Below are 13,697 nucleotides of genomic sequence, written 5' to 3'. Positions count from 1 at the left end.
ATTTCGTTTCTATTTCCATTCATTTAATGAGGAACAAAATAAACAATACTGTATTGTATACTGCTAAGTAGATTTATTATTACCGTGAATTTATGTGCCACAATTCATTAATCTTGGTAGGGGAAACCGGTGATATAAAAAGAGGGCTGTCTACTGTTGGAACACCATTGCTTCGAGGTTTTTGGGACAGTCTCGACGGAAGTACTATTTACTCTACAGAAGCGCAGCAATATGCCTAACAAAAGTGGAAGCAACGGTTGCAGCAAGGGATTGCCGTTTCCAAAACCGGGTGACGAGGTAGTGATTTCTGGGATTGCCGGGAGATTCCCGGAGTCACATAACGTAGCGCATTTCCGAGAGAACCTTTTCAATAAGGTAGACCTTATTACCGATGACGATCGTCGTTGGAAATCGGGTAAAGCATTATTCATATCTGTTTATGTAAGAAGATATAATGTAGTTCGGTACGAACAATTTCGAAGTATTTAATAGAGTTCATCACATTTAATCCATTTTCAAACCTTTTTTTAGTATTCCATTCGAGTCCCTGCGATTGAATTTACTCTTATTTACAGAAAATTCAGATACTCCTCAGAGAACTGGAAAGGTAAACGATATTGACAGGTTCGATGCACAATTTTTCGGTATAAACTTCAAGGAAGCTCACACGATGGATCCTATGGCTAGAATGTTGTTGGAACACACTTACGAAGCTATCATTGACGCTGGAATTAATCCAGTGGAACTTCGTGGAACTAGGACTGGCGTCTTTCTCGGCACTTGCTACAGCGAATCTGAACAAGATTGGATGTTCACAACATTGCAGGTCAGTATAATAGAAACTTGTAGTATACCTGATAGAATTACCTATAACTTCACCGAAAGACTTACGCGGGTTAAGATAGACAAATTTGCACTCTCTCGTTATCGATGCGTATTCATGGAACTTTGAAAGTGATCTCGAGAAACCATCAAAAACAAATTCATCGACCGATTCATGCGCATTTTTTTGATAAACTTTAGATATTAAAAAAAGTAATCGAATTTTTCACCCAACAATTGCTTTTTTGAGTCATATATGAAAATGTCGATAAAATAAATAACTAGAGCCAATTTCGAAAAACTACGCTTACTCCTAAGGTCGTTGACATCGAATCTTTTTAAGACGACTCAAATATCAAGAGCAACAAAACCACTGTTGGCCAGTGTAAGCAATGCGCACCGAAAAAAAACTTCAATAATTGCACAGGTGAACGGATGGAGTGCAGTCGGCTGCTGCAAGGCTATGATGGCTAGCCGAATCTCTCAATGGTTGGGATGTACAGGACCCAGCTACTCTATGGACACAGCATGTAGTTCCAGTTTGTTCGCAATGGATCATGCGTACAGGGCAATTAGGACCGGTGAATGTGAAGCAGCCATCGTTGCAGGGTGCAACCTATGTCTCCATCCATATGTGTCATGCCAATTCTTTCATCTCGGTATGAAAAGTTGTCTCAAAAAATTAAAACAAATAAGCAGTTTGTTCACAAATGTAAATGAGTGTCACCTTACGATATTAAAATGAGAAATTCATTCAAAGATGAAGAGACTTGTCAAGCCCAATTGACTCTGATTCTGCGAGCACAGGAATTCTCTAGGCCTGAACGTTGAATTTAACACCAATATCGTTCGTCGTTTCTCAACGAATGTTGAATTACGAAATTTCATGTCAAATTCCTTGACTGAATATCTGTGGCGACATCTACGATAGTAGACTTACGATGAGAATATCGTCTCTCCGGAGTACGGACATGATTCGACCTGTTGAAGTGTTTTCTTGGGCTGAGAAATGTAGCCCTTGATGTCTAAATCAATCTTATGGGGCTTTAGTCCATTTGTCGAATGCATTTTAAATTGTAGCCGTCTTCAACAATTTATCGATACTTCACCGAGAAGGAAATTTTGGAAGAATAGTGAAAAAAACGCCAATACGGTTCGAATTTCGAATCCACAGATAGAATAAGGGCCCATGAGATGGAATTAGACGTCTGGGTTGCATGTCTTAGCTCAGGAAAATATTTCCAAAAGTTTGAACTATTACCGTGCTCCGCAGAAGTATGACACTTTCTTTGTTTGTACACCTCGATAAATCTGTCTTTACTGCGAACAGCACCGGAGGTTCGATAAATTAAAACTTGATAATCATTGCCCAAGTACACGTCGATCGAAAATTCACATTTTATCGACACTTCCATTGTGAATATCCAATATTCGCATCTTCCCAGTGATAAAATCTCAATTTATGTAATTCCAATTTCACTCTATCAGGTGTACTCTCTTCCGACGGACGCTGCAAGTCATTTGACAATGAAGCGAATGGCTACGCCCGCAGCGAAGCTGTGTCTGTTATCTATCTCCAGAAATCGAAGGATGCAAAACGTATTTATGCGCATGTCGTGTACACCAAAACCAATTGTGATGGTTTCAAAGAAGAGGGCATCACGTTCCCGTCGAACAAGATGCAACGCACATTACTTGAACAATTTTATGACGCGTGCGGAGTTCCACCGTCGAGTTTGGCTTTCGTAGAAGCACACGGGACCGGAACCCCAGTTGGTGACCCTGTGGAACTCGATGCTATCGACAAAGTATTTTGCCCTGGTCGAACTACTCCACTACGAATTGGTACAATCAAGTCAAATATTGGACATACCGAACCAGCAAGTGGTCTTTGTTCTGTAGCCAAGGTATGTCCCACATAGCACAAAACTTAAAGTCATCAAATACACGTTCACAAGATTACCATTAACCATTGACATATTTTTACCTCGAAAAGATATCTTCAGGTCCAAAAAATATCTTCATGTTCTGAGGATGTCTTTCGTGACTTTTAGGCATGAAAAAACGATGGACTCAAAAAAGTACGATATCATTTCGAGGACTTTCAGTTTTATGTCATATGGGGTGGTGTCCATGGTCGCTTATAATAATGAAATTTATATCATATAACTCTGCTCTTTAAGGGGCCCTTCAAATATCACGTCATAATACTTAATACACACACACACGCGTCTATCCGAAAATGGTCGGGGGTGATTTTCCTGATCTTGAAACGTTGAGATCTAATGAAAACTCAACACTCTTCATTTTCGGGGTGATTACAACAACTTCCTTTTTTCTCTGAAAACAGAGAAACGGTAAGTTAAAAATGTCCATACAATAAAATGCTTAAGACGAAGAAGTGTTTGAGACAAGGAAGGGTTCATACAAAGAAATGGAAGACGAAAAAGTCGGGTACGAATAAGTGACGTACGATGAAATGTCCGGTAACCGAATGGCCGACAATCTTGCAGCATCTCTAAAAATGCTGAAGAGTTTTCCCTCACGATTCGTCCTTTTTATTTAGTTTCACACCTTTAAACATAAAACAGCATTATGATTGAGCATACTAACCGTTAAAATATTTTAATCATAGGTTGTGATTGCGATGGAGAGTGGATACATTCCGCCAAATATAAATTATAATCGTCCACGTGAAGGAATCGAGGCTTTGGAAACTGGTCGCATTCAAGTTGTCACTGAACCAACGCCGTGGGAAGGCGGTTACGTTGGCATAAACTCTTTCGGCTTTGGGGGTGGTAACGCACACGTGCTTCTGAAGTCGAATACGAAAGAGAAGATCAGAAATGGCTTACCTGACGACGATATGCCCAGACTTGTTGTCGTATCCGGGCGAACAGTGGAAGCTGTGAATACTTTGTTGGACGACGTACGTGCTATATTTTTGCACCGATCGCATCTTATTAGCTCATGTACATGTACCAGCATACACAATGATACTGATTCAAGCAGTTAAACTTCACGTACTAGACTTTCGTATTTGTGACTCAATTGAGACTCCTCCGACGAAAGTCGGAAATGGGGGGGATTTCACGGGAGCGGTAAAAAATTGAATAGGCTCAATTTAAATTTTTTCAAATTTTTTCGAAATCCCATTGTTATCCAAGATGAATACTTGAAATATTCTGCAAAACATAGAAATTCATGTGAAAAATACTTTCATCGTAAAAACTACATACATCGTCTTCATTTCCGACCAGCATCCCCATGGTAGAAAACATTACGTAACGCACTCTTAACGCTTCTCATAATCGAGGATAATCAATTTTCTCGCAATCAGTAAGTTGTATCACGCCATTAAATGTGAGAAAATCTAATGATAACAGCTCGAGAGTAGACCAGTAGATGTGGAATACGTCGGCCTCTTTCATAATATACACGCTAGAGAAATTCCCGGCCATCCATACCGTGGATACACGATATTTCCTCCCCGGGGCGTATTGCGGAAGAACGTGAGAGATGTGCAATATTATTCGGGTGGAAAACTGTCGACAACGCTGATTTTTAATGGATTTGGATCTCAGTGGATCAAAATCGGTGAGTTTTAAATGCTAAACCTTGGACTAATCCGTGGATAATAAGTATGGCTTTGGCCTAGCCTTATAGAGTGACTCACTACCCAAGCTGCCGAGTAGCATAGCGCTATTTAAGAATTCAGGTATCCTTGGATAGAAAATACAGAGTATGGTATGAAATTGATACAAAAACAAAAGAAATAAGATTAAAATTTGTTATTTTATACTAGTATAGTGTATACGTTACAAAGTGGTTTTCTGTGTCTGCTATCGAAATCTACATATCAGTAAAATTAGCGAGTTGCATTCACAGAATTGATTGCCTTAGCACCAATGCATGTATCAACGTTAGTTTTTATTATCGCAACGCAGAATAAGTACGCGGACTAATTTAACTTTGCCCGTTGAACAGGTCAAAGCCTGTTGCAAATCCCGGTGTTTGCGAAGGCTCTACAAAAGTGCAACATTGTTCTGAAATCTTACGGTGTGGACATTCTTGATATTTTCATCAACGAAGATCTGAAAACCGTCAACAACATTACAAACTCGCTTGTTGGTAACGTTGCAATACAGGTAGAGTGTTTCACGGTAACCTTAAATATTATAAAATTAGAAGTGACATCGATGTTTTAGTCGAATAATACTGTTTTAATGGAGTCGATAAAATAATGCAGATCTAATGAATCATGGTAATAAATACACATATTTATTCATTTGCAGATTGGCTTAGTTGATGTATTGTCATCCTTAGGGATTGCACCGGATTACGTTATTGGGTATTCAGATGGAATGTTGGGCTGTGCGTACGCCGATGGTTGTTTGACTGCAGAACAGGCAGTTCTGGTGGCACACTTCAAAGAAAATGTACTCGCAAAAGGAGGAGAATGGCTCGAATCTTCAGCAAACGATGTTTGTAATCATGAAGATTTGACGCTTCTGCCGAAGCCGAATTCTGAAGTCATTAACGACGTTGTTACGGAGAATTCTTCAATTGACAAGCAAGAGAAATCTCGGAAAAATTTGACAACGAAGGTAAATCATAAGTAACAAGACGATTCAAAGAAGCCCTGAATCGGAATTTGAACATCACATTCTCTCTAAAGATATTACGGCATTAGGTATAACAATTATCGGGAATACAATTATGTTTATAGGATAGCGATGAACTTGCTAGGAATGAGACCTACACCAGCATCATCAATCACAGTGAAAATACCGTAGCAGCAGATCCGAAATTACTAGCTTACTTGCGACAAGTCATTGCGGATCCAAAACCGCGTAGCCATAAGTGGATACAAAAAAGCGAGCGTGAGAACAGTTTGGATCAGCTTTTTTCGGCTGAATATTGCATAAAGAATTTACTTAACCCAGTTGCATTCGAAACTGCATCGTACCTAATACCGAAAAATGCGATAACTATTACAATGGCACCTGATAATCGGCTACCAATGAACGGAGCCAATATTACTTTGACCAAAGATGGGATTGAAAACTACCTGGAATTCTTACTTGTCGCCATTGGAAAAATGTACGAAGTTGGTTTGACTCCACAGTTGAGCAAGTTATACCCCGACGTTCAATATCCAGTCAGCCGTGGGACTACGATGATTTCTCCGTTGATACGTTGGGACCATACCGATGACTGGTACGTCTTGGATTATCGTAACATTGAGAAACTTGTAGCTGGAGAGAGAGTCGTTCGTATAGAGGACGGTGACGATGAGTTTGACGCGATGCCAGGGCATGTAATTGATGGAAGAAACTTGGTACCTGCAACTTGTTACTTGATAATTATTTGGCGAACTTTGGCAAGGATACAACGCCAAGGATATTATGAATCTTCGGTGGTATTTGAAAACGTGAAATTTCACCGGGCTACTGCTATTCCAAAAAAAGGCAATCTTGAGCTTCAATTTTCGATTCACAAGGGTGAGAATCACTGATGGTTCGCATTAATATTCCATGCTAACATAGTACGACGAATCTTTGGAACACGAACTTGTACTTAATAACCTAAATGAATCTTCGTCTTAGGCTCAGGTAGGTTTGAAATCGTCGATGGTGATACTTCTGTCGTGACGGGTTTCGTTCGTACCGTTTCAAACGCAGCTCAAGAATGCATCAGGCGCGAGTTGCTACCCGGAAAAAACGAAGATCTCGTCTTGAGAAGTAAAGATATCTACAAAGAGTTGCGTCTTCGGGGATATCAGTATACCGGATTGTTTCGTGGCTTGAAAGAGGCATCGCTCAAAGGAACCAAAGGTCTTATAGCATGGGACTGGAATTGGATAACCTTCATCGATAACATGCTACAAACAAAAATTCTTGGAATTGACACTCGAGGCTTATTCGTTCCCACGGGTATTCGGAAGCTGGTCATTGACACAAAGTTGCATGTTGATCAGCGACGATCAATGCCCGATGGCGAAAAAGGTAAGGATGATAATCCTCGAGAATATCTCACGTTCAACGTAAGCGGAAGAAAATAAATCAGAATTTGAGCTCAGTGTTTCCAATTTTTTTATATTTTTTTTCAAACATTCTGTAGAATCAATGAATCCCTCTGGTGATTTCGTCTTTTCTTTCTTTGACTGTCGATACAAGTCTTACAAGTTATACGAATTTGGAACTTACGAATTACGTGCAAAAATTGGAAACGAGCCTTCTTTCAAATGATAGTATCTTCGGTCGCTTGTATCCTACAGATTTGATCAAATAATAGTTTCAAAACTTCTGAGAGATACTTCTCAAATATGCTTATGAAATTTTCCGATATTGAAAAATTCCAATTGTTATAAACAACTATATTATTTATTTAGTGTATAATAGGTGTGTTTCATTCAACGACTCAAGTTCGAAAAATTAATTTTCATGAACATCTCTCACCTTAATTTCAATAAAATAATTTCACAAAAGGCCCTCGTTTAGTATTCTCTTATTCTGAGAGTTCTACGATTATATGCATTTTCTTCGTGTTACAGTTTTTTGAGAATTGCCAGTCACGAAATACAGAACATTCGTACAAGAGTGATGTAAAAATGGGTCCAAGAACTCAATTTAAAAGATATTAGTTTACTCAAATCAAGATATTGGCTCGCCGCAAACATTTTTTCATGTTAGTAACGTATCGGTATTTGATTTAATCGATCACCGTAACTTGTTTGTGACAACTCTGAAATAGAGTCCCAATATATGTCGAAAAAAATCGGCAACAGTACTAAAGCTTAATATGACAATCACAAAATATGATAAAATGGAATTCGCTGACGTCCGAAGGAGGTTGGATTAAGCAGGAGTCCGCCTTTATGATCTGACGTATTGCTGACGCCATCGAATCCATTGAACGTCTCCAAAAGTTCTAATCGATTGGGTATTCGTATTATCATTGCAGTCTTCCCGGTAGAGGTTTACGAAGGTATGGACGTCATCGTCGCGGGAGGAGTAGAAATACGTGGCTTGAAGGCCAGAGCCATTTCCCGAAGAAAACCGAATGGAGAACCGGTTCTTGAGAATTACAAGTTTGTCGCGCATCGCGATAAAGCTGACACCGAACTACAAGTGGTGACCAGCATTGCTACGCAGATAGCGCTTGAGAATCATTCCACTCTAAAAATAAAAACCATAGAGATATTCGGCGAAGAGGGAAATTTGTTATCTGAAACTTTAATATCTCCTCTTATCCAGAACGTTTTGAATAACTTGCCATTATTACAAGCGGATGTAAATATCATTGACCCACTTGAAAAAATTGCGATTGATACAATACCCGCAGGTATTACAATCTCGGAACTGAAAAAATTGTCTACCGAATCAGATGCCCTTCTAGTTGTTACCCATGGACTGCTTTGCAATAAGAATATCACAGGGTTGAAAGAGGTCCAAGCTGTTATGAAACAGACAGGTTTCATACTTGCCAGAGAGCCACTGGATGCGAATATTGATAGTCTTCGAAGTGACTTGAGTGAAAACTTTGATGTCATTCTTGAGAAATCTACGTCAACAGAATTACTACTTCTTCTACGTAGCAAACAACAACTGTCTCCACTGACTACCGTGGTAAGAGTCAACAACGATGAATTCACATGGATCGAGAGTCTGCAAGCTGCTTTGAAGGAGGAGAAAGATAAAGTTGTTCATAACGGAAATCGAGTACTTCTTGTAAGTGAAGGAGATTACGAAAGTGGACTCATAGGATTGGTTAACTGCCTGCGCAGAGAACCAGGTGGTGAAGTTGTACAAGGACTGTTGATTCAAGATTCAAAAGCTCCAAAGTTCTCTTTGGAAAACCCGTTATACGCCGAACAGTTGGAATTGGGTTTGGCGTTGAATGTTCTACGTCCCGGAAGAGTGTGGGGGTCCTATCGGTTTTTACCACTGGAACCGTTGGCTCCCGAACCAGTCTACCATACTAGACTGAGTCAGGGTACACCTGGTGATTTAAGCTCTGTTCAATGGTTCGAAGGTATGATTCAGCCCAAGGACCAGAACAAGGACATCATCCAAGTGCATTATTCCTCGATAAACTTCCGAGATATTATGCTACTCACTGGAAAACTAGCACCGGAGGTTATCACTAAAAAAAGACTGGTACAAGGTCACGCGTATGGGTTCGAATTCTCCGGAAGAGATGTAAATGGTCGCGCCGTTATGGGGATGATTGAGGCCGGAGCTTTTACGAATCTATGTTTTAGTGAGAAATATCTTACTTGGCCGATACCGGAGTGCTGGACTCTAGAAGATGCAGCTACGATTCCAGTTGTTTATGGAACAGCATACTTGGCGCTCACGTGGACCGGTAAAATGAAAAAAGGAGACAAAGTTTTGATTCATGCTGGAAGCGGAGGCGTAGGGCAGGCAGCTATAACTTTAGCACTTCACGAAGGCTGTGAAGTTTTTACAACGGTTGGCACACCACAGAAACGAGAATTCATTAAAAAACAATTCCCACAAATCGATGACGATCATATCGGAAATTCTCGAGATACGAGTTTCGAGCAACTGATTCTTCGGAAAACGCAAGGACAAGGAGTGGACATCGTACTAAATTCTTTGGCAGAGGAAAAGTTGCAGGCATCGGTTCGTTGTTTAGCAACTGGTGGACGATTTCTGGAGATCGGGAAATTCGATCTCGCCGCTGACAATCCTCTGGGCATGGAAGCCTTTTTGAAGAGCATCAGTTTTCATGCAATCCTGTTGGATAATTTATTTATTGGCTTTCCGGAAGTGAAAAAATTACTATGGAAAATGCTGGCCGAAGGTATACAGAGTGGTGCTGTCAAACCACTCGTTCGGACTGTATTTCCAATGGACCAGGCTGAAGCTGCTTTCAGATACATGGCAGGCGGGAAGCACATTGGAAAGGTTTGATATTTTTGTCGTATCATATTACATCAGTGCTTAAATCAACGTAAGAGATGATCGATTTCGGCCTACAATAACCCATGGCTTTTCAAAAACAACATGATATTACGACGACGTACATGTACCGTAGTATTTCCTTTTGGGGTGCCGAAAACGTCCTTCAACTTCCGACTACCACGAGTGTTAATTGTGTTCCTGCGTTACATGCAAAATCCCACAAGCGTAAGCTGCAAGTATTTTGAATTTTTTCATCAGTATTAGAGCCGTTCTAATCATGGATTTTTGCACTTGCGTTTGCACTTGTTCGCGTCACTATAAAATTCGAATTTGATGACTCGATGATGTATTTACGTATGGCAATGCTTTAATCGAATTTCTCAAAGATTGTCATCAAGAAGTGCAACAACTTTTTCCGAATCGATACAAGGAAATGAATTGCTTCGGTTTATCTTTTAAAACAAAACTTATCGCGTTCCGATTTCTTTATTTTTCGTTCACACTGATTCCAGCCCTCCTTGCTACTTCATAAAAAATTGAAAGTAACGTATTGCAAACTCTTGATTGTTCTTTGACGATAACATTTAAGGGGTTAACTCCTTCAATCAAACAAGCATCGCAGGGAATCTCTCGAGTATTTGGTGCAGCAAAGGCAAATAAGTCTGTAGATCGGCATAAAATTACTAGCTATCTAAAATCATGTGAGATACAGTTCCAGAATATGGAACCAAGTCTGAACACGTGTTAATCTTCAGTGTTATTACAATACTCAACATAAATTTAGTAGCTATGTAATGCATGTATCAATCCGATTTCTTTTACTTTAGAAGTAAAATTAGAAAATCGTAATTATTTTCGAAAGACTTTGTTCTTGTGATCAATAGAGAAATATTTTGAAGTTGATCGGGAGATAATTATAGATTAAATTGAACCTTCGCGCTCGCCTACGACTCATAATGCAAACTTACGTTAGGCGTAAAAAGACTTATTTTGCCTTCTTGATGCACAACAGACTGTTGCAATCTCGGTACAAAAACAAAAAAAAAAATCAATTTATCGATTGCTTTTATATTCCCGATTTTGATTTCTCTAGAGGTTAACTATTCAACCTGCTCTTTTAGGTCATTATCAAAATTCGTGACCAAGATGCAGGATGTCAGTGTCTTATGCCTTTCGCATTACCCCGTTATTACTGTTCAGAGGATGGCAGTTATCTCATTCTTGGTGGCCTGGGCGGTTTTGGTCTTGAGCTGGCCGATTGGCTCGTACTTCGCGGAGCGAAAAAATTGGTTCTCACATCCCGTAAAGGAGTCATTTCAGGATATCAACGTTTGAGAATTAATATTTGGCAAAGTTACGGAGTGAAGGTCATCGTCACAGTAGGAAAAGATGCCTGGACGCGAGAGGGATGCGAGGCTATTCTAAGAGAAGCAGCGTCACTTGGACCAGTTCACGCAATTTTCAACTTGGCTGTTGTACTAAAGGATGCCCTCTTCGAAAACCAAACTGAGGAATCATTCGCAGAGTCTTTCAAGGTCAAGGCCTGGACGACGAAGCAGATGGATAAATTATCGAGAACGCTGTGCCCGCAACTCAGGCAATTCGTGGTATTTTCATCGGTATCTTGTGGCAGAGGTAATGTGGGACAAACTAACTACGGAATGGCCAATTCCATCATGGAAAGAATATGCGAAAATCGAGTAGCAGAAAAGTTGCCTGGCTTAGCCATACAATGGGGAGTCATAGGCGATGTCGGACTTGTTGCTGAAATGCAGGAAGATAACAAAGAAATTGTTATCGGTGGTACTCTGCAGCAAAAAATACTCTCTTGTCTGCAAGAACTCGATGCTTTTCTGAATCAAGACTCTCCAGTAGTGTCGAGTATGGTAGTTGCTGAGAAAAGGTCCCGTGGCGCCAGAACGAATATTGTCGAGACAGTCGTGGCTTTAATGGGTATGACATTTATTTATCCTATTTTTGATAGGCTGATAAAGATTCGGTTATTGAAATCCAATTATGCGGAGAAATTTGTGATCCAAATTTATTCACAGGACTCAAAGACCTCAAAACGATTAGTCTGCAAACACCGTTGTCAGAACTTGGAATGGATTCAATGACGGCAATTGAAATCAAACAGACGTTGGAACGTGAATTTGAAGTATTTCTGACAGCAGCGGACATTCGTAGTCTTAATTTTGCAAAGTTGCAAGAAATGTCAGCAAAACAGACGAAAGAAAGTGAAAATGAGAAAGAGCTGGAGCTTAATAGTGATGAAAACTTGACGGGCATGAAACTGCTTCTAAGAGTTCTGGGCACTAATTATCAATTGGACAGAAATGTTTGTGTCCCTTTATCGACACAGGCAAAGAATGGAAGACCAGAAATATTGATAATACCTGGAATCGAAGGAACACACTCTATATTCCAGCCTTTGATCGGTAAATTGAAATCACAAACAACATGTTTGCAGCTTGGGATAGCTTCTTCGAAGTTCAGTTCAATTGAGAACTTGGTTGACTATCTGATCCCAGTAAGTGGTTTTTGTTCCACCAATGTTCAGTGCAGTGTATTCGAAGAGGTTCCACCGTCTACTAATAATCTTTCAAAACTTGCAGCATGTCGAAGCCAGGTACGAAGGATGTCGCGACTTTGCGATCGCTGGGTATTCCTTTGGATCTATGGTCGCGATTGAGCTTGCAAGACGCTTGGAGTCCAAAGGTTTTAGCGGTCGACTAGTGTTGATAGATGGTTCACCTGATTACATGAAGGCTCTGTGCAGCGAACACATCATCGTTGACGACGACGCGCAGATGCAATCTCTGTTATTACTGAAATTCATGGATGCGGTTGACCCATCGAAGAGTACAGAGGTAACGGCTTGACCCATAAATATTGCACAGGAATTCATCATTTTCAACTGCAGAGTTGTCGTTCGATGTTGTATGACAATTGTAATAATGACGAATACCTTATATTGTAATTTCGAGAGTTTCGTCTTTCTTCTGTTCTATCATTAAAAATAATTTCGTAAAATTATGTATTTCAAGATAATTGTATTTCTTCTGTTTGAAGCTGGCCCTAGAGTTAAAAAAGTGTTCCACCTGGGAGGAGAAGTTGACAGTCTTTACCAACAATGTACCTGCGGATAGAAATTTGAATTTCACTGTAGAAGACCAACAAGCCATGTGTTCATCATTTTACAATCGAATCAAAGCTGTCCTGAGTTATAACTTTCCTGTAACGTCACGCCTCAACACACCGATAACCATAATCAAACCAACGATTCAAGCCGTACGCACAATATCAGAAGACTACGGTCTGGGATTGGTGAGTGTCAATTTAATAATCGCACTGTCGCACGAGTGTGAATCTTGACAACTGTAACAATATGTGGGCTACCATACACGATCTCTAATATATTTCAACACGCTATTGGAATAATGGCATAAGAACGTTTATAAATCTGACCAATATCGTATTTGCAGATCACTTGCAAGAAAGTAGAAATATGCTACGCGAAAGGCAACCATGTCTCGATGTTGGACGATGACATTTGTGCAGCAGCCATCGATGGAAAATTTCTCGAAGATATCGAAATATGCAAGTCAAATGGAACATTACCCTAGAATTGAGAACCCTGGACACGCATATACATTCTCCTACAAGGAGAGAACCAGTGTCGCATCCTCGATTACTGTTACACCTAAATACTGAATAAATGGATTGATATATACTTTGTTGTTATTTGTACTTTTGAAAAACTCACTGGTCGGACCACCGCATGTAGGAACAAACCTTTCGAAGCGAATCGGGAGAAATTAACCTGTATTACCGTCGCTTGTAGAAATGAACTTGTAGAACTGTTCACTTGTAGGATGACCCATGTAGGACCGATACTCTCTCGTTTCTACAAACAGTGCGATTGCGTATGGGTGGGGGTCG

At 40.0% G+C, this 13,697-nt stretch overlaps 2 protein-coding genes across 4 annotated transcripts in view; one reads left to right on the top strand and one right to left on the bottom strand.

Moving 5' to 3' along the window:
• The window catches only part of LOC124300174 (TWiK family of potassium channels protein 18-like), a 274,675-nt gene that overhangs the window by 125,843 nt on the left and 135,135 nt on the right, over positions 1 to 13,697 (bottom strand). The gene's annotated exons all lie outside the window — the stretch shown is intronic.
• On the top strand, positions 232 to 13,430 carry LOC124299616 (fatty acid synthase-like). The gene is made up of 16 exons (XM_046752881.1): positions 232 to 415; positions 576 to 826; positions 1,250 to 1,481; positions 2,311 to 2,729; positions 3,458 to 3,751; positions 4,209 to 4,419; positions 4,810 to 4,970; positions 5,118 to 5,429; positions 5,552 to 6,326; positions 6,432 to 6,830; positions 7,789 to 9,758; positions 10,877 to 11,708; positions 11,807 to 12,285; positions 12,371 to 12,625; positions 12,828 to 13,082; positions 13,241 to 13,430. Exons 1-16 carry the CDS (start codon positions 232 to 234, stop codon positions 13,379 to 13,381), a joined length of 7,170 nt encoding a protein of 2,389 aa, XP_046608837.1. The 3' UTR covers positions 13,382 to 13,430.

The sequence above is a fragment of the Neodiprion virginianus genome, chromosome 3 (genome assembly GCF_021901495.1).
Source record: "Neodiprion virginianus isolate iyNeoVirg1 chromosome 3, iyNeoVirg1.1, whole genome shotgun sequence".
NCBI lineage: Eukaryota > Metazoa > Arthropoda > Insecta > Hymenoptera > Diprionidae > Neodiprion > Neodiprion virginianus.
This window is presented reverse-complemented; position numbering and strand designations above follow the sequence as displayed.

Excerpts from the sequence above, each read along its gene's own strand:
- LOC124299616 (XM_046752881.1), top strand. The coding sequence starts at position 232 with ATGCCTAACAAAAGTGGAAGCAACGGTTGCAGCAAGGGATTGCCGTTT. Across the intron at positions 6,831-7,788 it reads AATGCCCGATGGCGAAAAAG|TCTTCCCGGTAGAGGTTTAC; the intron begins GTAAGGATGATA and ends TTATCATTGCAG. Across the intron at positions 11,709-11,806 it reads GACAGTCGTGGCTTTAATGG|GACTCAAAGACCTCAAAACG; the intron begins GTATGACATTTA and ends ATTTATTCACAG.